Source organism: Monodon monoceros, unplaced genomic scaffold (assembly GCF_005190385.1).
Source record: "Monodon monoceros isolate NGI ecotype Baffin Bay Population unplaced genomic scaffold, NGI_Narwhal_1 Super_Scaffold_7, whole genome shotgun sequence".
In the NCBI taxonomy this organism is placed as follows: domain Eukaryota; kingdom Metazoa; phylum Chordata; class Mammalia; order Artiodactyla; family Monodontidae; genus Monodon; species Monodon monoceros.
In genome coordinates this window covers 100,356,681-100,384,211 of record NW_021703784.1, presented here as the reverse complement: position 1 = coordinate 100,384,211, position 27,531 = coordinate 100,356,681, and the positions used below count along the sequence as shown (strand labels likewise).

At 52.2% G+C, this 27,531-nt stretch overlaps 1 protein-coding gene across 1 annotated transcript; it reads right to left on the bottom strand.

The window, feature by feature from the left end:
- Positions 1-454: 454 nt before the first annotated feature.
- CAPN1 (calpain 1) lies at positions 455-25,878 on the bottom strand. The gene is made up of 23 exons (XM_029208050.1): positions 25,860-25,878; positions 25,231-25,290; positions 24,230-24,497; positions 24,006-24,075; positions 23,625-23,743; positions 21,954-22,087; positions 21,698-21,866; positions 20,769-20,852; positions 20,334-20,419; positions 19,903-19,977; positions 19,605-19,765; positions 7,202-7,383; positions 6,306-6,317; positions 5,297-5,508; positions 5,152-5,191; positions 4,532-4,597; positions 4,388-4,445; positions 3,533-3,597; positions 3,065-3,133; positions 2,721-2,799; positions 1,980-2,096; positions 1,628-1,686; positions 455-1,256 (listed from the first exon to the last, which is right to left on the bottom strand). The coding sequence occupies exons 3-23, from the start codon at positions 24,494-24,496 to the stop codon at positions 1,230-1,232; spliced, it is 2,151 nt and encodes a 716-aa protein (XP_029063883.1). The 5' UTR covers position 24,497; positions 25,231-25,290; positions 25,860-25,878; the 3' UTR covers positions 455-1,229.
- Positions 25,879-27,531: the final 1,653 nt, after the last annotated feature.

The window sequence follows — 27,531 nt, the reverse complement described above, 5'->3', positions numbered from 1 at the left end:
CTGGAGCAGCTTATATAAGCTGCAGGTGTCTGGGTCACAGGGGCAACTCCCCTCCCCCACCCTCGAGAGAAGACTTAAAAAGAGGCTCTGTGTTCTGGGGAGCTTCCTGGGGGTCAGGTTTGCGCTAAGTAGGGGTTTGGGTTTGAGCCAGAGCTGCACGGGCAGAGTGTGTGGGGAAAGAAGGGGTCAGGGCTTAGAGGAGCGGGGCATGTAGGACCAGCAGGGCCATGTGGGACCTCAGCAGTATGGCCCTGTCCCTGCAGGGGGTACCCCATCCTCCCCTCCCAGATGCCCAGGACTCCAGCAGAGGTGCGAGCCTCCAGGGTGATGGGGAAGGGGATGGAGGGCAGGGCAGGGGCGGGTGTGAGGCCCTGAGCAGAGTCCCTGCAGGACAAGGCTTGCTGCGCCCTCCTGGGCGGCAGGTTTAGGCAGAAACGCACTCTGGAGTCAAAGGTGGGGCCGTTTCCTTTATTATTCGGGGTTTCTCTGCATGGAAACATGAGACTGCCCCACCCCATGCCCAGGTGCCTCTGGCACCCCCATAGGTGGTACGTCAGTCCCCACAGAGGCCCCTTTAAAATCACCAATATAAAAAAGGAGGGAGGGAGGGAGGGAAGGCCTGACCACCCCGCAGGCCAGGCCGCTCCTGGTCGGCAAGTGGGGACAGGGCTGGGGGGAATGTGGGGCAGAGGGGGGCACTGGCTTTGGCACAGGAAGGAACAGGCATTCATTCCCAGCCCTGCGGAGGATGCCCCAGCTGGGAGCGCGCTCTGCGCCGCTAGACGGCAGGCTGTGCAGAGCTAGTGGTTATAAAGGCTGCAGCTGGGCCGTGGTGGGCTTGGGGGTGGAATGGGTGGCCTGTGGAGGGAGGGGAGGGGACACATCAGGATGTCCAGAGGCCTGGGGCCGTCAGCTCCCCCTGGGGCCCCATGTGAGGCAGGAACTAGCAAAAGCTGCCTTCCCGGTTTGGCAACCAGAGGGGCTTGGGGAGCCCATCTGAGCCCGTGGCCAGTGGAGGCAGGGAGGGCCACACAGCTCTGCCCGGAGCAAATGAACCGGGGCGGCCGGGAAGTGAGGACGAGGAGGACGAGGCCGCCTCCTGCTCCAAGGAAGGCACTTGCAGCTGGCGGGGCCTGGTGTGGCAGGGCCTGGTGTGGTGTGGCGGGAAGGCATGGCCCGGCAGACGAGGAGGGCAGAGAAGCACAGCAAGGGGCTCGTGCAAGAGCCCCTCATGCGAACATGGTCAGCTGTAACCACTGCCAGGCAGAGAGAGGGTGGAGAGAGGGGTCAGCCAGGGCAGAAACCCCAAGTCCGGCCTCCCAGCTCCATGGCTCAGGAGTCGCCATCTCCTCACCGCCCTGAGGGCAGGTGGGAGAGGGACCCTCCCGGGGAGGGGGCGGGGCACTCCCTTACCTCCTCGACCCCTGGGAGCCCAGGCTGCTGGCTCCTGTACAGGCCTCCCGGGGTCTGGCCCATCCTCCCCAGGACCCAGGCACCCAAGCGTGTCCTTGCAGGACCCAGGTGGCCGGCCTTAGGGCTGGCGCTGAGGCCGCAGCCTCCAGCCCAGGAGGGTAAGAAAACACTGCCCCTGAGCACCTTCCCCAACCGGACAGGAGGACAGCCCCACCTTAAACAAGTCAAAGGTCACGACTCCATCCAGATCCGTGTCCAGAGTCTTGAAAAACCCTGTGTGTTCAAGAAATGATGACATGGGGCTGAGAACTCAGTGGGACCTTCAGGCAGGGCCAGGGCCAGGGCCAGGACCAGGCCCCACCTCCTGCCTCACCCCCACCTCCCCACAGCGCCGCAAGCTCTCACCCTCACAGCCGGGGAGCAGCCCTTCCTGCTGCTCGAGAGGCCCCTCCAGAGTTCCCACCCAACTCCGTGTCGCCTGGCACTCAGCCTGCCTGGACCCCACCTCCCCGAGACCCTCATTGTTGGGGACTGAGCTGGAGGGGGAAGCCGACGGGGACACTCACGGAACATGGTCTCCAGCCGCACCAGGCAGCACACAAAGTTATCGAAGTCCACAGCCAGGTCGGGTTCCGAGTAGCGGGTAATGATAAGCTCGTACAGCTTCTTGTTGAGCTTGAAGCCTGGCGCAGGAGAGCAGGTGAGGGCCAGGGACGTGCAGCCGGGCCAGAGGGGGCGGAGAGGGGGACTGAGGCTGGGCAGGGTGAGCCCCAGGGCTGGGGGGCATGAAGACCTCCTGGGCAGGGCCTCGAGCTGGGCAAGTGCTGGTCCAGAGGGAGCTTGAGGACCCAGACTGCCCCAGGGAAGCAGGTGCTGGCCATCAGGGCCCAGGGTCCAGTTTCATTTGTTCTGAATGCCCTGGCCTCATCCTGACACGGGGCTGAGGATGAACCCTGCGCTGCTCCCTTTGGAAGCTCTGGAGGCCAGCTCCACTCCTCCCTGGCTGTGTGGCCTCAGGCCAGTCACTACCCCTCTCTGAGCTGCACTTTTCTCTGCTCAATGGGATACTAAAAGACCCTATCCTCATGAGGCTGCAGTCAGAACAAAAGGAAATGCTAATAAAGCGCTTGGCTCAGTCACCAGGAGAAAAAGGCAGTAGATGGCTGTTACAGCTTCACCACCATTGCAATCACCCCCCCCAGGGACAAGGGCTAGGGGGTGGGCCACCGCCCTGGGTAGCTGTCAGAGAAGCGAGCCAGGGCCATCTCCCTGGGGCTCCACGAGTGCCACCAGCCCTCAGGCCTCACCTGCAGACTCGATGGCCATCCGCATCTCGTAGGCACTCATGCTGCCCGACTTGTCCAGGTCAAACTTCCGGAAAATCGACTGGGGGGTGGTGGGGGTGGGGGTGGGGGGCAGAGGGTGAGGGCTTGGTGAGCATCCGGCCCTTCCCGTCTGCCCAGGGTGGAGGGCTGACGAGGGTGGAGGGGAGAGGCCCGAAGGGGGTCAGCCACTGGGACACGTGGGCTCAGAGAGGCAGACCCAGGGCAAGGGCCTAGTCCACTCAGCTGGTCTGGGAGCCGGAGCCCGGCCGCCCGCTGCGACTGAGGCTGCTGAGAAGGGGAGGGTGCCGCCAGCAGGGGCCACCTACCAGGTAATTCCGGATGCGGTTCCACAGGATGTTGAATTCCACCAGGCCCAGCTTCCCGTTGCCGTCACGCTGGGCGGCCGTTAAGAAGAAAACTCCACAGCCTAAACCAGGCACTGGGTGAGTGAGCACCGGGGAGAGCAAGACGAGGAGGGGGAGGGGAGAAGGGGCAGGAGCCCGCAGACAGCTGCCTGGGGCCAGGCCTGAATCGGGGTGGCTGGGAGGGGTGCAAACAGAGCACCAGCCTCAGGGTCACCTGCAGACGAGGCCCTGCCTGCCTCTCACTCAACGCAGGCCTGTGCCTCGGTCCCCGCCCCACCCCGATCAACGGGAAGATGCCAGGAAGGAACTGGTCTGTCCACACTTATCCCTTTCTCTGAGCTGCTCCTGGGATGGGTCACCCAGGGCTCTCCCCATGCCTACATCCCACCCCAAAGGCCGGCTCAGGAGGCAAAAGCAAAGGGAGGATACGTCCATGAGGTTCACCATGCTGCGGCAGGACTCCAGGCTGAAGCCCTTGGTCCGCAGGTCTTTGTCTGCAAGAAAAACCAGTCCCAACACCTCAACCCAGCCAGCTTCCTGGGCCTGCCCCATGCTGGGCACACTGGTGGGACAAGGGTCCGGGAGGCACCATTTCTGTCCCCTGGTGTGTAAAATCTAGGCTAGTAGGTATGTAGGATTGTTTCCATCAACAGAAAAAAGAGTTTAAGGTATTTTAGCAGTCAAGCCGGTGTCCCAACAGGTACGTCAACACCACCATTAGACCCGAGTGAAAAGGAACAGTGCTAAGTATAAGTGAAAGAAACACAGTGGAAACGTGCAGCATAGGTGGTCACGGCAGGGGTGGGGTTTGCTGCAGGCCCCGAAGGGTGAGAAGAGCAGGAGAGGGGTCCTGGGCTGAGGGAACAGCAGGGACAGAGGTCGGAGGTGAGAGGTGAGAGGCGGGGGCAGAGGGAAGGTTGAAGGGTGGTTGCCTTCAGTTTTGCACATTGGGGAGTGAAGCCGGCCACACGCCTTCTGGGAGGAAGGGGCGCCCGCACACTGGCCCTGAGGTGCTGTCAGCCGGCTAAGCTTCTAGTTACACCAGGCACAGCGCTCAGGCACGGAGAGCAGCAAGACGGCATGAGGAGTTTGGGAGGAAAAAGGGGGTGAGCAGGGCTCAGAAAGGTGGTGGAGGCTGCCCCACCCACGGAGACCAAGGGGTTGGGTTCAGCCCAGGGTGGGAGCAGAAGGCTAGATTCTGGAGTTTGGAGGAACGGAGGTGGGGGGGTAGGGGTGTTGGGAAGCAGGACATGGGGCGGAGAGCAGCCACTCAGGGATGCTCACGTTTGCCGATGATCCTGTTGAGGATGGTCTGCAGCTCCTTGACGCTGATCTCCATGTCCTGGGGGAAGAGGGAGGATGGCACCCACTCTGGGGAAAGGCTGCCCCTCGGTGCCCCCGACCACCCGTCCACGACGCCCAGCCTACCTCCCCTGCCAGTTGTCTGAAGAGGGATTTGAAGTTCTCATCAATCTCCTCTTCTGAGAGTACTTGCTGGATGGAGAAGCGGGGGAGAGCAGGTCAGGGGCACCCCCGCCTGGCCCCTGCATGGGCAGCTGCTGGAGGCAGGGCTGGGACCACTCATCAGCGATGTGTCACTTCACCTCTGAGCCTCACTCTCCTCATCTGTAAAATGGGAACCTGGCCCCTACTCTATCCCTGTCCAGGCCTCTGTGGCCTAAATGTGGAGAGTGAAGGTCAGCTCAATGATGAACAGTGAGGCTTTGATTCCCTGCTGCACGACCTTGGGCAAGTTCCTTAACCTCTCTGAACTTGAGTTTCCCAATGAGACAGCTGTTATGGAGGAAACGGGGTGACCCAGGTAAAGAGCTCAGCACAGACCCAGCAGAGAGCAAGAACCCAGGGACCCTGTGCCATTATTATGACAAAGTCCTTTGCAAACTGTAAAGTGCTGGGCAAATGAGGGATTAGTATTACTCTTACGGCTCCTGCCAGGAGGGGCTCTGCGCTGCCAGCCGGAGCCCAGGGCATAGGACACCCAGGGTGAGGGAGAGGAGGAGGGTGGCTGGTGGGGGCAGGGCACGTACCTCGTCAGGGAGATTGGCCTGGATCTGGTCATCCAGCTCTCTGCAGAGGGTGGGGAGACAGGGGGCCAGTCAGCAGTGGGGGGGGGGGGGGCAGGGGGGGGGTGGGGGGGGTGCAGAGAGCGGGGTGGGGGGCCCTTCTACTCACTGGGTCCCAGCGCTCTTCTCTGAGAAGAAACGCAGCACAAAGTCGCCCTCCTTGTTGGGCTCGAAGGTGGACGGCACCACCACATACTCCCCGGGTGGCAGGCGGAAGCGGGTGCTGACCTCCCGCAGGTTGATGAACTGCTCGGAGCGGGCCCGAGACGCATTGGCCAGGAAGAAGTCCCGCTTCAGGTGCACGGCCGGCCGGCCCATCAGCTGGCGGGAGGGAAGGAGGGAGCGGGGGCTGCAGCTGCCCGCTCAGCCCACCCTTAGGAGCTGCCCCCAGACCCAGATCCAGACCCAGAACCAGACCCAGATCCAGACCCCAGGCTCCAGGTTCTGGCCAAGCGGCTGGAGAGCTGTGTCACGGCTCCGTCACCCACAGGCTACCCGACCCTGACAAGTCACAGTGCTTGTTGCCTCATCTGTAAAATGGGGGTAACAGCCCCGCCTACTGCACCGGGTGGAGGGGAGGAGACACCATGAGGTGAATGTAGATACTGTGACACCATGAAATAACTTTGTCATTATCCTTACCTGGAGCTTCCCCTGTGTCAGACACCGCAGGGCCTTTTACACATGTCACCTCACTTAACGCTCATGACAACTCATTTTACAGACACTGACGCCAAGGCTTAGAGCCTAAGCAACTTGCCCAAGGGTACAGGACACTCAGCCCACTACCAACCTGCTCCTAACCAGCACCCCAGACGGCCTCAGTGTGAACAGTAAGACAGGAAGAGCCTCACGGGTGCGTGTCAGGTGGGGCTCTGAGGGCCAGGGTTCAAATCCAGCTCCCTTACTTATTGCCTGCTCTGACCCCCAGGAGGACAGTGTTTGCTCTGCCCACTGAACAGCAGGCAGGGGGGTGGGGGCACTGTGTTAGCCCCAAGATGAGAAGACTTCTTAGCCCTCTACGTGTGGGCTTGCCGCCGTCCTGCTCCCTCTGGGCACCATTGGGCCATGTGTGTTCAAGGGTGTGTAAATCCAGGCGAGTCAGATGCCACACCTACCTCCGGAGGGACCTGCCAGAGAGATGAGGGAAGTCAGAGATGCTGGCCTGGCCCAGGGGCAGATGCTGTGGTGTGTGCTGGGCAGCGGCCCTGAGTTCTTGAAATGAAAATGATGGGATGAAGAGACCAGGAGACAGGGTCCTGGACAGGGGCCAGTGTTGACCCAGACCTGTATTCATGCCTGAGAGGGACCCCAGGACCCCAGGAGGGAGGCCCAGGCAGGGCCCTCTGTTCCTGGGATGCCCTGTACCTCATCTCTGAACCAGAGCCTCCAGGACTGCCCCATGGGGCGGCCAACTGCAGAGTCCTCCGGCCCAGGGACACTGGAGGTCCACCCCAATCTGCTACAAGGGGCCGTGGGCCTGGGCTGAGGCTGCGACTGTCCTTTACCCCCACCAGGGAGATCCAGAAGTCTCTGTCTTGAATACAGTGCGTGAAGCAGGGCCCTCCATGGCCAGCCTCTGCATACATACTTCCAAGACAGGGAGCTCACTACTCCTTCAGGGAAGACCACTTGCCCACTTCTTTCTGAAACTGAGTCAAAGTCTTTCTCCCAGGTGTCAGCTAAGGCAGATCCCTCTGCCCCAAAGCAGCCATGCAGCCTCTAAGGACAGGGGAGAATTGCAGAATCTTCCCCTCTCCTAGCTAAACATCTTCCTCATCCTCCATCTGCCTCACGGGATGAATTTCAGGCCCCTGGCTGCCCCAGAGGGCCTCAGCAGGTGCCTCCCGAAGGCTCAGTCTAGGGCTGCGTGCCTCAGGGGTGTGACTGGCCCCAGTCGGCTCTGGACGGGCGGGCGCCGCCTTGTCCTCTGGCGCCCCTGGCGCCCCCTGGCGGAGCTTTCCAGGAGGCCGCTTTCTCTGCCGGGTGCTGGGCGATCTGCCCGCTCGCTCACCTCGTAGACAGCGAAGCCTATGGTCTCCATGTCGCGGCCAAATCGGCGCTCCCTACGGCGGTGCTTCTGCATGAGGGCGAGCAGGAAGCTACAGCCTGACTCCCGACTCCTGTAGTCGTCGTCGTCCGGGTCATCCGTCTCCTCCAGCCGGATCTTGAACTGGGGGTTCACCCAGAAGGTGGCTGCAGGAGGTAGGGAGGCAGGATCAGAGGAGAAGCAGAGCAGTGCCCCCAAGCCTTCCCTCCCCCATGTTTTCATTCATTCATTCATTCAACAAATTTCTACTGTGGCCACCGTGTGCCAAGTGACAGATGTGCCACAGGGACACACAGGGTCCCTGCCCTCATGAGCTCCCATTCCAGAACGAAGCGGAGGCAAAGCATGAACAAGTCAGGTTAGTTAATGGAACAATTACAAAGAAAGCAAGCTGAAGTCCGGCAGGGAAGGAATCTTCGAGGTGACATTTGATCCTAGGAAGCCTAGGCAGAGGGAGAAGAAAAGACCCACACCTGGGGCTCCAGTGAGCACAGGGGATCCAGGGAGGTTGGCAGACGTTGGTGGAAGCAGGGTCGGTGATAAGAAGTGTGGACTGAATCAAAGACCAAAAGGACTCCCTGACAGGTTTACACTGGGAGGGGCATGACTGGATCAGGATTTTAGAAGGTGGCTGCAGGAACTTCCCTGGTGGCACAGTGGATTAAGTTTTCATGCTCCCAGCACAGGGGGCCCGGGTGTGAGTCCTGGTCAGGGAACTAGATCCCACATGCATGCTGCAACTAACAGTTCACGTGCCACAACTAAGGAGCCCTCCTACCATAACTAAGGAACCCGCCTGTTGCAACTAAGGAGCTGGCAAGCTGCAACTAAGACGTAGCGCAACCAAATAAATAAATATTAAAAAAAAAAAAAAAAAGGTGGCTGCTGTGTGGACAGTGATTTAGAAGAGGGCGAGAGAAAGCAGGGTCTGAGAGGAGGCCACTGAGCTGCAAGGGCTGAGGGGGACTTGCATTTCTGGCAATTTAGTGATTCAGCTGCCTGAACAATCCTCCTGACTAAAACAGCCAAGTGCCGGAGAGAATATGCAAAACTTCTTTTTAAAGGCACCAATAAGTCCAGCATTTCCCCCTCCCCACATACAAAATTAACATTAATCAAAAAGAGAGATAATAAGCAAGGATGTGGGGACTTCCCTGGTGGCGCAGTGCTTAAGAATCCGCCTGCCAATGCAGGGGACATGGGTTTGAGCCCTGGTCTGGGAAGATTCCACATGCTGCGGAGCAACTAAGCCCGTGCACCACAACTACTGAGCCTGTGCTCTAAAGCCCATGAGCCATAACTACTGAGCCTGTGTGCCACAACTACTGAAGCCCACACGCCTAGAGCCTGTGCTCCGCAACAAGAGAAGCCACTGCAATGAGAAGCCCGTGCACTGCAACCAAGAGTAGCCCCCTCTCTCCACAGCTAGAGAAAGCTTATGCACAGCAATGAAGACCCAACGCAGCCAAAAATAAATAAATTTATTTTTAAAAAATTTAAAAAAATAAGCGAGGATGTGAGAAATCAGAACCTCAAGCATAGCCGGTGGGAACGTAAAACGGTGCAACTACTTTGCATAATAGTCTGGCAGTTCCTCAAATGGTAAAACACAGAATTACCATATGACCCCGCGATTCCACTCCTCTGGGGGTGTGTGTGTGTGTGTATATCCAAGATTAATGACAACATACACCCACACAAAAAACATGTGACTGTTCCAAGTAGCATTATTTATAATTGCCAAATGGTAGAAACAACCCAATTTAAACAAAATGTGATATAACCAAACAATGGAATATTATTCAGCAATTAAAAGGAATGGAGTACTGACACGTGCTACGTAACATGGATGAACCTTGAAGACATTATGCTAAGTGAAAGAAGCCAGTCACAAAGGACAACGTGTTGTATGATTCCATTTATATTAAATTATTGTCGGGAACAAGCAAATTCATAGAGACAGAAAGTAGATTAGTGGTAGCCTGGAAATGAGGGGGAGGAGGGGCTTGGGAGTAACAGCCAGGGGGAATAGGTTTTCTTTTGGGGGTAATGAAAACGTTCTAAAATTGATGTAATAATGGGTGCACAACTCTGTGAACATAGTAACGGCCACACTGTAAATGGGTGAATTATGTGGTATGTGAATTATATCTCAATAAAGCTGTTTTAAAAAATGGAAACTGGGAGCCATGAAAGGTAAATAATGCCAAAGGATTTCTGCAGACTCCTAGAGGTCTTGAGTCCTGCCTGGGCTCAGGGGCAGGAGATAAGGTCCAGTAGGAGATCACAGCCATAAAACTGGAAGCCCCGTGAGGAATGCCAGCAGTGCAAGTGTGAAAGAAAAATAAAACCACTGGGAGGAAGTAGAACATTCTCTGAGGATTTATAACCACAAGCCAGCCTTCTCAAGAGCTTGCAGATTTAATTCATGCTGCCCATGAGGTCAAAAAAAAAAAAACATTAAGGAGAAAATTTATTTTTAAGAGTCCTGGGTCGGGAGTATCCCAGGTGACTGGCAGAAACACTAGAGGAACTTAACTTCATCCAATAACTCAAACAACTCCTGAAGATAAACTTCTAGGTCAAATAAGCCAAAAACCTCAGAAGGTTGAGAACCAGCAGCCACAATGGATGAACCTCATGGTGGCTAAGGATGAGCAGCGACAAACAACAACTCACCAAGACTTCAGATACTGAAATTATCAGACACAGAATATGAAAGACTAGGCTTACTATACTTAAAGAAATAAATGAGATGCTTAACTATATGAGCAAGGATGAACAGATTAGAAAAAGAGCCATTAACACTTCCAGAAATAAATTTTTCAAGTGAAATTAAGTATTTGTTGGAAGGATTAACCAACAGCAAAAAAGAAAATTTGTGCATTGAGAATAGATCTAAAGAAACTACCCAGAATGCAATCCAGGGACATTCAGAGATGGAACATTTAAGAGATGTTAAGAGATCTTGAGGGTTGACTGAGGGGGTCCAGCTTACATTTGATTGGCATTCCAAAAGAAGAAAATAAAGAGAGTAGGAAGGTGATATTCTAAAAGATCATGGCTAACAATTTTCTAGAATTATTGAAAGACATCAATCTTCATACACAGGGAGCTCGACAAATCCAAAGCATAATAAAAAGAAATCCCCACCTCAACACATCATGGTCAAATTGCAGAATATCAAAGAAAAAGAATCTTAAAAGAGAGAAAAGACAAACCATTTCAGAAGGCATGGTAGACAGACTCCCGACTCACATAGTGACAGTGGAAGCACAGTGAAGAGTAATATAGCATATTCAGGGAAGTGAAAGTAATGTCAACTCAGAGTTCTATATCCAGAGAATTGTCAAGAATGAGCACACTATAAAGGCATTTTATACAAGTACTGAGAAAGTTTATCACCAAAAGACCCTCAGTAAAAGAAATTCAAAAAGATATATTTCAGACAGACAGAAAATGATCTCAGATGAAAGGTCTCACCGTTCATGAGAATAGTGAGCAAAAATACTGATATTATGTGGGTAATCAAACAAATACGGGCTATATCAAATAATGGGGATGATGATGGTGCTAATTTAGGACAGGCAGGAAACTGTTAAGAATTAAAATACTAGCTAAGGATAGCAGATTGAACAAAGGGAGGGTGTGATCCAACTTAAATATTCTCAAGTCTTTACATTATTCAGGTGGAGGGTAAAGATACTGATCAACTAACTTTGGAACTTATTAAGCAAGCTCTTCTGTCTTCCAAACTCACATAGGGAAAAACAAGCAAAGAGAAAAGAAAAAATTCAACCCAAAAGAAGGCATAGCAGGAGGGACAAATCGAAAATGCATAGTAAGTCTGCTGAAATAAATACAAATATATCAGTAATCACTATGAATGTAAATGGATTAAACTTTCCAATCAAAGGACAATGTTTTCCAAATTCAGCTATTAAAAAAATCAGTTATATGCTATTTATGAGAGATAACTAAAACAATGAGCTATAGAAAGATCGGACATCAAACTGTATAACAAGACATACCACAAAAGTACTAGTAGTAACTAAAAGAAAACTGCAACAGCATAGTAACACAGACTGAAACAGACTTGAATGTAAAAAGAATTACTAAAGATGAAGGTGGTCACTAGATAGTAAAAAAAAAAAAGTTTAATTCACTAGGAACTTATATCAATTTTAAACTTGATGCACCTAGCTCAACATATGCAAAGAAAAATAACTGACAGAAATAAAGGGAGAAATGGGCAAAGCCAGCAAGATGGTGTGAGATTTTATTATCCCTCTTCCAATAATGGATAGATTAAGCAGACAAAGTAATCAATAAGTTTGATATAATGAACAATTATAGAAGATTCCCCCTAACATTCAGAGAACAGTATACTGGTCAAGAGAACAGACTCCAGGTTCACACTGACAGGGTTCAAATCCCAGCTCTGCCACTTATTAGTGACTTTGGCAAATTGCTTAATCACTCTGTGTCTCACTTTCCTTATCTGTAAAATAGTGATAATGTAGTACATCCCCCATAGGGTCAGTGTGAAAGTTAAGCAGGTTGTTACATTTAAAATATTTACAGGAGTGCTAACACAATATATGTGTTAGCCAGTCTTTTCAAGAACACGTGAATATGCATGAAAACTCACCACATGCTGGGCCATAGCACCAGCTTCTGTTTATTTCAAACCTATGATCTCATATAGATCATATTTTCTGACTGCAAGGAAATTAAGTTAAAAATCAACAATAAAATAATAACTGGGAGGTTTGATTATTGATTCAATCTCTTAAGTGTTACAGGTCTATCCAGATTTTTTATTTTTCTTGAGTCAATTTTCATAGTTTGTTTCTTTCTAGGAATTTGTCAGTTTCATCTAGGTTATCTAATTTGTTGTCATACAATGGTTCACAGTATTTTCTTATAAATCATTTATTTCTGTTGGGTTGATAGTGATGTTCTCTCTTTAATTCCTGATTTTAGTAATTTGAGCCTTCTTGTCTTTTTTCTTGTTCAGTTTGGCTAAAGGTTTGCACTTTTTGCTGAGCTTTTCAAAGAACCAACTGTCGGTTTCATTGATTTTTCTCTATTGTTTCTCTGTTTCATTTATTTGGCTTTCTTCTGCTTGCTTTGGGTTTAGTTTGCTCGTTTACTAGTTTCTTAAGGTGGAAAATTAGGCAATTGTTTTCAGTTGTTTCTTTTTCAATACAGGTACACAGTGCTTTAATTACTATTCTATGTGATTTCTCATTTACATTACTATTTCTTTTGATAAACTAACTCATTCTACGGGGCCAGCATTACCTTGATACCAAAGCCAGATGAAAACATCACAAGAAAAGAAAATTACAGACCAGTAACATTTATGAATATCAATACAAAAATCCTCAACAAAATACTAGCAAACCAAATCCAACAGTATATTAAAAAGATTACATACTATGAAATAGGATTTATCTCAGGAATGCAAGAATGGTTCAACATAAGAAAATCAACCAATGTAATACATCATGTTAATAGGACAAAGGGAAAAAAAAAACACATGACCATCTCAACTGACATGGAAAAGGCATTTTACAAACTCCAAAACAAATTCATGATAAAAATATTCAGGACTTCCCTGGTGGCGCAGCAGTTAAGAATCCGCCTGCCAATGCAGGGGACACGGGGTTTGAGCCCTGATCCGGGAAGATCCCACATGCTGTGGAGCAACTAAGCCCATGCGCCACAAATACTGAGCCTATGCTCTAGAGCTCACGAGCCGCAACTACTGAGCCTGCATGCCACAAATACTGAAGCCCATGTGCCTAGAGCCCGTGCTCTGCAACAAGAGAAACCACTGCAATGAGAAGCCCGCACACCACAACAAAGAGTAGCCCCTGCTTGCCGCCAACTAGAGAAAGCCCGTGCACAGCAATGAAGATCCAGTGCAGCCAAAAATAAATAAATTAAATAAATAAATTGTTTTAAAAACTCAGAAATTTAGGAATAAAAGGGAACTTCCTCAACATGATAAAGGGCATTTATGGAAAACCCACTGCTAATATCATACTCAGTGGTGAAAAAAAAAAAAAAAGAAAGCTTTCCCCCCAAGATCAAGAACAAGATGCCCACTTGCACCACCACTATTCAACATTGTATTGGAAGTTCTAGCTAGAGCAATTAGTCAAGAAAAAGAAAAAGTATCCAAATTGAAAAGGAAGAAGAAAACTATCTCTACTTGCAAATGACATTATCTTGTATATAGAAAAACCTGAAGAATCCATAAGAAAGTTTAGAGTTAATAACAAATTCAGCAAAGTTGCAGATTACATTAGAATATAAAAATCAGTTGTGTTTCTATACACCAACAATGAAAAAATCCAAAAAGGAAATTAAGGAAACAATTTCTTTATAATAGCATCCAAAACTATAAAATACCTAGGAATAAATTTAACCAAGGAGTTGAAAGACTTGTACACTGAAAATTACAAAACATTGCTGAAACAAATTAAAGAAGACATAGAAAAGTCAAAAGACATATCTTCATGGATTGGAAGACTTAATATTATTAAGAGATCAATATTACCCAAAGTGATCTTCAGATTCAATGCAATCCTTATTAAAATTCCAACAACCTTTTCCCACAGAAGTGAAAAGCAGATCCTCAAATTCATATGGAATTGTAAGGGGCCCAGAAGCCAAAACAATCTTGAAAAAGAACAAAGTTGGAAGACTCACACTTCCTGACTTCAAAACTTACTACAAATCTATAATAATCAAAATGGTGTGGTACTGGAATAAAAATAGACATACAGACTAAAAGAACACAACTGAGAGTCCAAAAGTAAACCCATACATAAATGGCCAATTGATTTTTGACATGGGTGCCAAGACCATTCAATGGGGAAAGAACAGTATTTCAACAAATGATGCTAGGACACCTGGGTTTCCACAAGCACAAGAAATAAGTTGGGTACCTATTTTGCACCATAAACAAAAATTAACTCAAAATGGATCAACAACCTAAATATAAGAGAGCTAAAATCATAATGGTCTCAGAAGAAAACACAAAGATAAATGACCACGGATTTGGCAATGGATTCTTAGATTATGACACCAAAAGCATGAGAAACAAAAGGAAAAAATAAAAATTGGGCTTCATCAAAATTAAAACCTTCTGTGCTTCAAAGGACACTATCAAGAAAATGAAAAGACAACCCACAGAATGGGAGAAAATACATACAAACCATCTACCTCATAAGGCTCACATCCAGAATATATAAAGATATATATATATATAAAATATATGAAAAGACAGCCCGATCTAAAAATGGGCAGGGCTTCCCTGGTGGCACAGTGGTTGAGAGTCCGCCTGCCGATGCAGGGGACGCGGGTTCGTGCCCCGGTCCGGGAAGATCCCACATGCCGCACAGCGGCTGGGCCCGTGAGCCATGGCCGCTGAGCCTGTGCGTCCGGAGCCTGTGCTCCGCAACAGGAGAGGCCACAAGAGTGAGAGGCCCGCGTACCGCAAAAAAAAAAAAAAAAAAAAAAGGACAGAGGAACTGAATAGACATTTTTCCAAAGACATACAGATGGCCAAAGAACACATGAAAAAATCCTCAACATAACTAATCAACATCGCAATGAGATTTCACCTCACACCTGTCAGAATGGCTATTATTAAAAAGACAACAAATAAGTGTTGGCAGGGATGTAGAGAAAAGGGAACCCTTGTGCCCTGTTGGTGGGAATGTAAATTGGTGCAGCCACTATGGAGAACATGGAGATTCCTCAAAATGGAATTCCTCACTATGGAGATTCCTCAAAAAATTAAAAATAGAACTACCATGATATCCAGCAATTCCACTCCTGAGTATTTTTCCAAAGAAAATGAAAACACTAATTCAAAAAGACAAATACTGGATGATTTTGTTTATACGTGGAATCTAAAAAAACAAAACAAATGAAAAACCACAGCTAAACAGTAACAGAGTCAGAGATACAGAGAACAAACAGGTGGTTGCCAGAGAGGAGGGGGAGAGAGAGAGAAGACAAATAGGTAAGAGAGATTAAGAGGTACAAATTTTCAATTACAAAATAAATGAGTCACAGATATGAAATGTACAGTGTGGGAAATATAATCAGTAGTTTTGTAATATCTTTGTATGGTGACAGACGACAACTAGATTTATTGTAGTGATGGTTTTGAAATGTACAGAAATATCGAATCCCTATGTTGTGGACCAGGAACTCACATAGCGTTGTAGTTCAATTATCCTTCAAAAACAAACAAACAAACAAACTCATAGGAAAAGAGATCACATTTGTGGTGATCAGAGGCAAAGGGTGGGGGCAGAGGGAATTGGATGAAGGTGGTCAAAAGGTAGGGAATTGGATGAAGGTGGTCAAAAGGTAGGGAATTGGATGAAGGTGGTCAAAAGGTATACATTTCCAGTTTTAAAGTGAATAAGTGCTAGGGCTGCAATGTACAACATGATAAACAGAATTCACACTGCTATACGTTATATATGAAAGCTGTGCAGAGAGTAAACCCTAAGAGCCTAAGAGTGCTCATCACAAGGAAAAGATACATTTCTTCTATTTCTTTAATGTGGTATCTATATGAGATGACAGATGTTCACTAAACTTACTGTGGTCATCATTTTATGACGTATGTGAGTCAAATCATTATGCTGTGCATCTTATACAGTGCTGAATGTCAATTACATCACAATAGAACTGGAAAGAAAAAAAGATGTCATAAAGTCTAAAAATAAATCCAAAGAAAGCAGAGGAATGAGATAACAAGCAAGAAAGCAAAGATTAATAATATAGAAAAAAAAACTAAAAAGGATCGATAAAGTAAAAAAATCATTTCTATTTAAAGACTAATATTGACAACCCCCTCACAGGATTAGTAAAAACAAAAGAGACAGTGCCAACAAGCAACATTACCAATAAAAGAGATGATATCATTGCACGTGAGGTATCGTATATTAAGCATGACTTCACGCTAATAATTGTGAAAACAATATGCAAAGGATCAACTTCTAGAAAATAAAACTCATCAAAAGAGTCTCAAGAGGAAATAGAAGACCTGAATAATTCAATCACCATTAAAGATACTCAATAACAAAAGTTAATCTTCACACAAATAAAAGAGCAGGCCTGACAGCTTTATAGACCAGTTCCACCAAACATTCAAGCAAAAAATCATACCCACCTTATGCAAACTCTTCTAGAAAACAGAAAAAGAGAAAACATTTCCCAGTTCACTTTACCAGCCAAATACAGCACCAATACCAAAACTAGACAAGGCAAGTATGAGAAAGGAAAACTATAGGCAAATCTCAGTCATGAACATGGATGTAAAATTATTGTATAAAAAAAGTTATGTCATGACTCTGGTTTTCTTTTTTTTTTTCTTTTTTTTTTTTTGCGGTACGCGGGTCTCTCACTGTTGTGGCCTCTCCCGTTGCGGAGCACAGGCTCCGGACGCGTAGGCTCAGCGGCCATGGCTCACGGGCCCAGCCGCTCCGTGGCATGTGGGATCTTCCCGGACCGGGGCACGAACCCGTGTCCCCTGCATCGGCAGGCGGACTCTCAACCACTGCTCCACCAGGGAAGCCTGACTCTGTTGTTTTTAATCTCAGGAATGTAAGGTTAATTTAATATTAGAAAAGTGATCAGTGTAACTTACCTTTTTAACAGATAGAAGAAAAAAGCTAATTCTAATAATAAAGTATTTAATAACATTAAGCTTCATTAATCTGATAAAAGGTGCATACAAAAATGAAAACAAGGGGCTTCCCTGGTGGTGCAGTGGTTAAGAATCTGCCTGCCAATGCAGGGGACACGGGTTCGAGCCCTGGCCTGGGAAGATCCCACATGCCGTGGAGCAGCTAAGCCTGTGCGCCACAACTACTGAAGCCTGAGCGCCTAGAGCCAGTGCTCCACAACAAGAGAAGCCACCGCAAGGAGAAGCCCGCAAACCGCAACGAAGAGTAGACCCCGCTCACTGCAACTAGAGAAAGCCTGCACACAGCAACAAAGACCAAACAAAGCCAAAAATAAATAAATAAATGTATAAACAAAAACAAAAACCTACAGTAGAAAAGTTTTTAGTGATGAAATCTACAGTCAACATTTACTAGTAAAAACTTTTCCTTTGGGCTTCCCTGGTGGCGCAGTGGTTGAGAGTCCGCCTGCCGATGCGGGGGACACGGGTTCGTGCCCCGGTCCGGGAAGATCCCACATGCCGCACAGCGGCTGGGCCCGTGAGCCATGGCCGCTGAGCCTGCGCGTCCGGAGCCTGTGCTCCGCAGCGGGAGAGGCCACAGCGGTGAGAGGCCCGCGTACAGCAAAAAAAAAAAAACTTTTCCTTTGAGAGAGGGGTAATACCAGGACATAGCCAGTGTTAGTCAGCATGCTGCAGGCCTGGCCAGCACATTAAACAAGAAAATGCAACAAAAATAATAAGAATTGGAAAAGAAACAAATTCATCACTATTCTCAGATGCTATACTGTCAGTTAGAAAAGCAAAAAGGATCTACAGAAAAATGAGTAAAGTTAACTACAGTTTAACAAGTTTGCTGGATACAGAATAAACTTAAAAGGTCAGCTGCGTGCTACAGTATCAGCAACTACTTGGGAGAGGTAATTTTAAAAGAGATACCATTTACAACAGCAACAAGATGATAACGCATCTAGGAATAAATTTCAACAGACGTATAAGCCCTTTACGATGAAAGACATTAAAGAAGGCCTAAATAAATAAAGAGATATACCACATTCTTGGATAAGAAGATTCAAAATTGTAAAGATGTCAATTCTCCCCAAATTGGTCTGCAGAGTCAATCCAATTCCAAAGTAAAATCTCAAAAGGGGCTTTTTGTAGGACTTGGTAAACTGATCCTAAAATTCACATAGAAAAAACAAAAAGAGGAGCACGAAGAGCTAAGAGGCTCCTGAAGAAGGAATTCATCCTGTCCAATTTCAGGACTTATAAATCTATAGCTACTAAACCAATGCACTCTTGGCAGTGGGATAGGCCAAGGGACAGAAAAGCAACTCAGAAACAGACCCACACATACGTGGGAACTGTATGACGGGGCTGGCGTTGCAGGGAAAGGATAGACTTCTCAATAAGTGGTACAGGGAACAGTGGTCATCTGTTTGGGGAAAAACTGATGAAATTAGATCCCTGTGAGGGAGAAGAATGCTTGAAAACAGAGGGCTGTGAGCCAGCCTGAGAACTGCTAACAGGGGCAGGTCATGAGAGCAGAGCTGTAGTGGTGGACGCGGGACAGCCGAAGCTGGCCAGTGAGACGCTGCAGCACCGGGGTGGGGTGGAAGCTGGACCAGAGGGGGTTAAACGCTGAACTGGAAGCGAGCAAGGAAACGCTGAGGGCGGCACTGCTGAGAAATTTCACTTTGAAGGGGAGCAGAGAAATGGGCGGGGGAGTGGGTCGAGAGACAGGCGACTGTTCTGAGGCAGGCAGTTCTCTCATCACGACACAGAGTGAGAGGTGACAGATGAAGGAGCGGGAGGCTTTCAGAGTAAGGGAGAAGGGAGTCTGGAGCAGAGGTGCGGGAGGAATTCCACGAGCAGGAATAGTTCTGCCACTGTCCCGGGTGGCAAGGCAGCAAAGGCGGGCACAGGTCCAGTCAGGCTGGGGGACTTGGGGGTGGGAATGGGATGGGTGTCCCATGAAATCATATGAGAGTGACAGTGGAGGCAGGTCTGAGGAGAGAGTGGGAACGTACTCATAGGAGCTGCTGGGGTCATGCAAAGTGCACGACTGAGGTTTGCGTCTGTGAATTTACAGGGAAAATACTGCCCCAGGTGTGTAACTTCTCTTCAGGCACAGTCAGCGGTTCTGGAGCCGGTGGAGAGGGTTCAACTAGGGTTATGGGGCACAAGGACAAAGGGGCCGGGAAACTCGAGCGTTTGCAGGGGGAAGATTAAAATGGTGACTCCAACCTGGTAAGGATGAGGGCTCTAGCCTGGTAAGAAGAGAAGGCGAGATGGGAGAGGAAGGATACCCCACGGATCTAGACGCCCAGGGAAAGGTGACAGAGAATCAAGGAGGGAGACAGTGGGCCAGGAGGAAGGTCTTGGAATGAGGAGTGACAGGAAGGTGGCTGGACGGCAACAAAGCCTTCTCCCCTTGTCAGCACTCTGGCTCAGACCCCAGCAAGGGAATCAAATGTGGCTCTTTGGAATTTACAAGGACATTCAATATTTCATCCTCAAAGCAAACTCACGAGGTCAGCACAACTACCCCTACCTTACAGGCAAGGAAACTGAGGCTCAGAGAGAAGACATGTCCGGGGCAGCAGGGCCCAGACCCGCCCCCCTGCGCTCTCAAGGCCAGGTCACCTGGGTAGTTGCGGCAGCCCCCCGCGGTGCTCCCCCGCCTCCAGGTGCCCTCGTACAGGGTGGTGTTCCAGTTGCGGAACCTCTGGCTCTTGAGTGTGTCGGGCGTCAGGTTGCAGATCTCCAGGCGGGTGAACTCACGCATGAAGTCTCGGAAGGACATCCTGGGGGGGTCGAGGTGAGAGGTGAGCCAGGGCCCCCAGCCAGGGCACCGAGGGACGTGGCACGGCTGGGTTTGGGGGGATTGGGAGCTGGGGTGCCTGTCCCCAAGAACGGCCAGACTGAAGAGGGGGCTGCTCACCAGAACTCCCCGTCCTCCATCTTGACCCGGAGCTGCTCCCGAACATAAGGGTCTACGCTGTTCCACTCCGGGGAGCTGTGGGGAAAGGGCACTGCCAGGGGCTGCTGGCCACTGACCTGCCCAGCCTCTGTCCCTGAGGCCTGTCCTCCCCTGGCCCGGGTCAGGAGGCCTCCTCCAGGCCAAGTCCAGAGATCCCAGTCCCAGTTGTCTTATAGGGGCCGGGTCAGATGCCCCAAGGATGCTCACAGGCTGGGCACAGCGGCCCGCACAGCCTGAGCTCTGTCAGGGCAGTCCTCAGACCCAGTCACATGCAGATGGGCCCCTCTGTCCAATCCTGAGCCCACCCTGGGCTGGCAGAGCCCCCAGCAGAAATGCCAGTGGCACTGAACAGCCTCCCCCAGCCTCCCTGGCCAGTGTCAGCGGCCCCTCACCCGTCACTCCAGGCTCCTGTCCACTCCACCTCGCCCCAGGGGTTCCGCATCCGGATCAGGTTCACCATCTGGCCCTGGTAGTTCACCTGTTCCCCAGAGCTCCCATCAGTGCCTGCTTCTGGTACACACTTTTAGCACCCCTTCCCTCCACCTCACCCTCGCCGAGCCCAGCTCAGCACCCAGCACCCACCATGGGAAGCACAGCTGAGAAGCCTAATGGGGAGTAACCTGCTGAAGAAGGCAGCTATGTGCACAAACTAGAGTAAGTCAGGGGGGCACAAGATAAACATCTCTGGATGAGAGTCCCCAGGAGATAGAAAAGGTGCTGCAGGAGGTCAAAGGAAGAGTCAGCCTCTCCCACAGCCCTGGCCACAGGCCAGAGAGACAAGGAAGCAGGAACGGCCCTGCAGGGAAGACCTCCACGTGGGGCAGTACCTGCTTGGCCCCGGTCACAGAGTAGGCGTGGCCCTTCACTAGCTTCTTGAAGGTGACAGCCTCCATATCCAGAATGCTGGAGATCTGCAGAAAGGCACACATACTATGGCCATTGTCCCCATCCCCGGTCAGGAGATGAACCCCGAGTCTTGGCGTTCCCTTGCACACACAACAGCTATGCAAAGTGATAGGCAGGAACCCTGACCCCATCTCAGCCCCTGGAAGGGGTGCTGCCTGCTACTCCACCAATGTTACCACTGGTGGCGGGGCCTGGGCACCCCACTGACACTGCTTGTGGCCAGAGCTGGCCACACCCTGTGCAAACATGCATGAACACACACATACAGCCATGCATAGCCCCTCGCCTCACCACAGAGCCACGAGGTCCTCAGAGGACCTCGTGTGGAGGGACACAGTGAGGCGGAGAAGAGGGCGGAGAACAGACTAGAGTCGGGTAGGACTGAGGAAGAGCATGGGGGCGGGGCTGGAGTGGAGGATGCAGTGATGGTGGGGGTGGAGGCTGACATCAAGGATGAAGGAGGTCTGAGGATGAGTCGTGGGAACAGAAAAGCAACTGAGGGAGTGAATGGAGTGCGGGAAGAAGCGGGGGCCCACGGGAGCCGGCACTAGGAAGGAGCTGAGGTCTGAGGCTGCGAACTGGAGAGCAGACAGGCAAGGCCTTAGATGACAGGAACAAGGAGCTGAAGTGAGGAAAACAAGCTGAGGTCTGAGGCTTTGGGGACCAGGATGACGCCAGGCATGGAGGTGGAAGATGGGACTGAAGTGATGGGCGCGGCTGGGTGAGGATCCGGGGATGGTGTGAGGTGAAGGATGGGGTCTGGAGCCAAGCCTGCAGCGAGTCTGAGGCTGGGCTGGGTAGGGAAAGGGAGCCACTAGGAGGCTCAGGTCACAGGATGGAGCGCACTCACATCAATGGAGCAGCCCAGCAGGGAGCCTCGCTCCAGCGCCTTGAGGATGATGCTGTAGAGGTCGCTGGGCGCCTTCCGCAGCTCGTACCATTCGGTGACCCCACCTGTGAAGTCCTCAAAGCCCTCGGAGGTGCTGCCTCCTGAAAGGGCCTCATAGCTGCCATTCACCCTGTGGGAGGCCCCGGTCAACACTCTGTACCAAGCGGGACCCCACACTCTGGGGGTGGCCTGGAGCTCTCGCTGGGCCCCTACTCACTTGGCATAGGCCTTCTCCAGCAGAGCACTCCAGAACTCGTTACCTTGGGCAGAGTGCACGAACACCAGCTTCCCGTCCTTGGTGGGCAGCAGGTCATCCACCACCACGTCCACCCACTCCCCAAACTGCCACAGCTGGGGGAAGAGAAGCATAGTGAGTACCTGCTTTGAGATCCCCGGGGCCTGAGCTTAGGCCTCAGCAGCTCTCCCACTTACTAGATACCTGATTCTAGGTCATATGTCCTAGACACGGGATCTGAGCCAGTTATCCTCTCTGAGCCTCACCTTCCCTCTCCACAAAAGGGAAAAGCAATGCCTTCCTCATGGGAAAACTAAAGAAGATTAGGAAGGTAGTTTTTAGGGCAGCATTGTTGATATTTTTTGAAACAGACCAAGGGATGGAGAGGTTGCAAAGCCCTTGGGCCTTGGCTCTCTCGGAACCTTTTAAGGCCATGACCCCTGCCTTTCCCCCTCCCCATTCTAGGCCATGGTGTGTGTGTGTGTGTGTGTGTGTGTGTGTGTGTGTGTGTGTGTGTGTGTGTGTGTGTGTAGGGGGGCTGCGGATACCTATGTAAATTAGGTGTGGAATAAAAATGTGTCATCCAGATCCTTCAACCACAAGGTGGACAGCAAACCGCAGGGTTTGCTTCATAGATGCCTTGAGGGCCAAGTTTCCCAGAGAGGTAGGAGTCGGCCTGCCGAGGCCAAAAGTGACTCAGTGCTACGGCATTGGCATTCGGGGCTGTGTGTGTGCGCCGAACAAGGGGGCGAGGGGGGGAGGTGGGCCCACCGCACTGTCTGTGAGGGAGTGAACGGGCCAATCAGAGGCCGGGGAGGAGCGGATTGGTGGAGTGAGGGGAGAGGGTGGGGAAAGGGCGGTGAGGCCACGCCCCGGTGGGCCAACGCTGGCAGGTGCCGCACTTGGCCGCAGTAGTTGCCACCGCACGGTGGTCCTGCAAGTCAAGCCTTAGGCGCCGAGGCCGGTGAGGACGAGGTAGCGCAAGGGGCTCCCTGGCTAGGCGGAAGGAGAGGACACAGGGGAGAGATTCTCATCCAGGCTTCCTGGGGGTGTGTCTCTCCCAAAACCAGCCTACTGAGAATTCATTAGCGTGATTTGAAAAATGGGCCCTGTGCGCAAACAACATCAGGAAACGCTGGTTTAAATAGGCTTAATCCCGAGTCTTTCTTTTCTGCAAGGCTCTCTAAGAGGCTGGCGATTGCCAAAGTGCAGGCGGAGCTGGGAGTGGGTGGGTGGGTGGACTGATGCCAAGGGTGTAGATGGCCACATGTGCTGGTCGGTTTTCCCGGCAGAACACTCTCTGTTTCTCAGATAGGGAAACTGAGACCCTGAGGAGGAAAAGGATTTGTCCCACAGGATATAACACAGAGATCTTTCTACTCTTCTAAGCACTTTTCTCCCCCGATGTGCACAAGCGTCCAGGAAAGCTGCCAGCCGAAATACCTGTCCAGCCGTTTCACACATGACAGGTTCTCACACATGACGGATCGGAGATGGAATCAAGAGGTCACACACAATACTTTCGAGAGGGAGGGCTGGCCCTGCAAGGTGTGGCCCTGAGCCACCCTAACTTCAGTGTCCCCACCACCTGCAGTGCCTGCTACCCCTCTCTCCCTCACCCCCCTTGCCCAAGGTGCATGTGGGGCTCCTCACCTGGAAATGGAAGATGCCGACGTAGCCATCCTGGAAGCTTTGGCCATGTGGAACTACTCGGTGCAGGAGGGTGTCATTGAGGGTAAGGGAGGCGATGGCCGCCAGGAGCCAACAGTCCCCTGGGATGGGAAAGAGCCACGTCAGGCCTGCTCTACCAATCTGCGCCCAATGGTGCACACGAGTGCCATGCTGGGGAGAAACGGGCTCCCTGGGCAGGGCTCCCCTCAACTTACAGAAAAGACCCAGGAATCTGGGCAAACCAGCCCCAGCACTGATAGCCAGAGCCCGCTTGGGCTTGCAGAAGGGAGGGGCCGAGGCAGAGCAGGAAGGAACGGGTATAGGGAACTACTTTGGAAAAACACTCAACGCCCCAGGGCCTACCCAGTGCTCCCTGGCAGATGTCTGTGCGGGTGGCTCCATCCACGATGAACTGGGGGTTTGAGAACAGCTCCTGCAAGAGACCCAGAGTCCTGTCTCTGGGCCAGCCCCTCCTAGAAACTGGAACCCAGGTACCCCAGACCCCACTCTAGGGACCTGGAGTCCTATTCCCACTCCTCACCCAGGAAGGGGGTAAACTGAATCCCACCCAGGGTGGCCCCTCTCACCGTGGGACGCTTCCACTTGATGCCATAGGTTTTGGAGGAGTTAGGGCCCAGGTCCTTGAAGCCCAGGCTCTGGGGCACTGGGGGGAAAGCCTCATCACGGAAGAGGGCCCCACTCTGCAGGCAGTGAACCCGCAGCTGATCATAATCCTGGCCCAGGTACTTGATGGCGTTTTCATGGCGGCCCAGGCCCAGCTCCTTGGCCCGCTGCTTTTGCACTTGTGCAGACACCCCGGTGCAGTACACCGGAGTGATGACCTCCTCAGCCATCCTGTGGGAGAGATGGGCCTGCTCAGAACCCAGGCCTTCCCAGGACTACAGCTGGGACTCCTGTCTGCTAACACTGCTTTCCTTCCTCCCCAGACCTGGGATTCCCCCCACGACTGCTCCTCTCACTGAATCAGGGCTGCCACCTCCCTTTGCTCCCAGAACCCTGGAGAGGGGGCTTCCCATCCCCCCAGGTATGGTGGCCACCATCTCCCTACCCCCACCCAGTGCTACCACCTCTCTTTTCCCAGATGCCCATTGTCCTGGGTCTGCAGTCCTGTGGTCAGCCAGTCAGGTTGGGGAAGGGCGGAGCCCGAAATAACACAAGGAACCAGGAAGGTGGGAGACCCCAGGGAAGGCCTCTTACCGTTTGCCTGCCTGTAGCCCCCCTCCTCAAACTAGCCGAGCTCCCGTACACTGGCCCCTTTCCCTGGCCCGGGGGCTGAGTACTCCAGGCAGTCGGGGTCCCCCTCCCCAAGCTCCTGAGACAGGTTGAATGATCAGGGCTGCTGCGCCTCAGTCCTTCCCCCTCCGGCCCTCCCCTAGCCCAGCGCAGCCCGGCCCCTGGAGGCAGTGAGGAACGCAGGCTGGGGCGGGCGCCGGAGCTGTGCGGCTTCCCCAGCCCCTGCCCCAGTCCCAGGCACTCAGAGAGCCCGGGATAGAGGTAGCCCCTCAGCCCGGGAGCGGGAGCAGTGGCCAGGCTCCGGGAACAGCGGCCCGGCCACCCACCTCCTTACCTGGGGGAGGAGTGTTCGGGGGGTCGCTGCGGTCCCTGCGGCTGGCTTTCCCGGTGGCAGCTGAGGACAGGGCCCAACCAGGAAGAGCGCTCCTCCCCGCCCTGCTCCCGCGGCCCCTCCGCCCTCCTCCCTCCCTCCCTCCCTCCCTCCTTCTGCCCCTTCTCTTCCTCCTCCTCGGGCTCCAGGCCCGCTTCCTCTCTGCCCTCCCTTATCTCTCGGGCACCTTCTCAGACTATCTCTCTAACTCACGGTGTCTCCCCGCCCCTCCCTCCGCAGACGCCGGGCCAACTGCGCGAGAGGACAAATTAGTAAAAGGCAGAGTTGTCCCCGGGGAGGGGCCAGCGCCAGTCGGGGTGGGGAGGGCTGGGGCCCGGACGGAAGGGCACCGCGGGGGATGGGGAGGGAGAGGACAGGACAGGGGGTATTTTTAACCAGGGGCAACAGCTCGAGTTGCAGGGCCCGGCGGCCCCACCCCACGCGGCGCCCCCAGAGGGCATTCTCGGGAGTCCGGCCCGGCGGCGCCGCCTTCCGCAGCCCCGGGTCCGTACCCCCGGCGCCCCTCCTCCGCGGGGCCGCAGCTGTCCCTCCGCCCCCGGCCCCGCGCGCCCTAAGCGCGGGGCCGAGATTACCTCGGGCTGAGGCAGCTGCTCGGAGGAGGGGCCGGGCTGGCGGGCGAGCCGACCCCTGTCGGACGCTCTGCAAACGGCAGCCCCACCCTGCCGGGTCCTCGCCGCAGACCGGCTCCTGGGCAGGGCCGGCTTCCCCCCCACGCCACCCCCGCGCCCTGGGGCGCAGGCTCCGGGCGCCGGGCGGGGCTCGAGGAACCGGTCCCCCACGCCCGGGCTGGCTGCGTGACCTTGGGTAAGTCCCTGCCCCTCTCGGCCTTAGTTTCCCCATTCGCGCAGCGACTGTGATGAAATGAGGAACCGTGGAAGCCCATCTTTCTCTTACTCTCTGAGGTTTCTTGAACCTGGAAGTTGCGAGGCCGGCATCCCTGCCCTCTCCTCCAAGCTCTCCTTCTCCCATCCACCTGGGAATGCCCGTGTGCCGCTTTACCCAGGAGGCGGCGGGAGAGACTGCGAGCAGGACAGTAGGCCCACCCGGGACCGGGAGAGACCCCACCTCCCGAGATGCAGAAGGTGGAGAGTCGAGAAGCAGGAGGGAGCGAGACTGCAGCGGTCCGGTCCCCCAGCTCAGGGCTTTTGATTGACCTTGGGGGCCCCGACCTAGCAGGTCGAAGCCCTTATATGATGTACACACAAGCATTTTGTTGGGGAAACAGTGCGTAGCCTTCCTAGGACTTGAGGGCGCATGACCCCAAGAAGGTTAAGAGCCACTGATCTAATCTGACTCCATTCTCACTCCTAGTTTACAGATGAGGAAAACTGAGGCCTAAGAGAGTGCGACTTGCTCAGCTCCTTCAACTGGTGAGTCAGGGCTAGAACCAGCTTCTGAGCTCTTTGCTCTTCACCACTGGGCATTAATGTGTCCAATCTTGACTAAACCGCCGACAGGTCTTTGCCTAACAGAGACCCATGACTAAGGCAGACCAGCGCGTGCTAGAGGAGGCTGCTCTCCTGGTTCAGCTTTGGGGATTAAGGAAGGTGAATCCTATTGGAAAAGTCGGAATTAACCAGGCAGTGAGGTGCTGGATAGGGTGTTCTTAGCTGAAAGAACTGCGTGTGCAAAGGTCCAGAGGCTGGGGGAACAGGCCAGTAAGGGGAATTGCAAGTGTTCCTTGTGACTGGATCACAGAGAGCAGGGGCCTGGGAGAGGAAAGATGCTCTGGAGAGGTAGCAGAGGCCACCCCTCCCCTCAAAGCCCTCTGGCTCAATCTATGTGTCCCACAGTCCTCAGAATTACTTCCACCCAACTGTCACTCCTGCTGACTGCGTTTGACTGTTCATGGGCACTGACCACCTCCTGTATGTGCAAGGCACTGTGCTCACCTGGGCATAAGATGGTGAAGACCTATGGCCTTGGCTCCCTCTGAAGGAAGCAGACAGTGCCTCAACTTTTAGACCCACGATTGGTTGAGAAGAAGAATGGTGTGAAGGAAGCCCATAAGTGAAGCCTTAGCTAATCTAGGTGTTAGAAGAGGCATAAATCAGACAAAGGGAGTTATGGCAGGGGTGGGCGAGATGCCAGTGAGGGGAATTAATTGCCTTGGCATATGGAGGAACTGAAATATTCTTAGTGTTGCTTGAGCACAGAGAGAGAAAGGGAGAGAAGAGTTGTGGCAGGTCTGGGTCGGCCATGGAAGATGGATTTTGTTCTACATAGAAGGCTGCTCAGATTTGT

Bases quoted from the DNA above. Each gene is read 5' to 3' on its own strand.
- CAPN1 (XM_029208050.1), bottom strand. From the start codon at position 24,496: ATGGCTGAGGAGGTCATCACTCCGGTGTACTGCACCGGGGTGTCTGCA. The intron at 19,978-20,333 runs GTGAGGGGCCGC...CTTTCCCCACAG, and splicing joins ACAGGAGCCTGGAGTGACGG to CTCCCCGGAGTGGAACAGCG. The intron at 2,097-2,720 runs GTGAGGCCTGAG...CTCCTGCGCCAG, and splicing joins GATGGCCATCGAGTCTGCAG to GCTTCAAGCTCAACAAGAAG.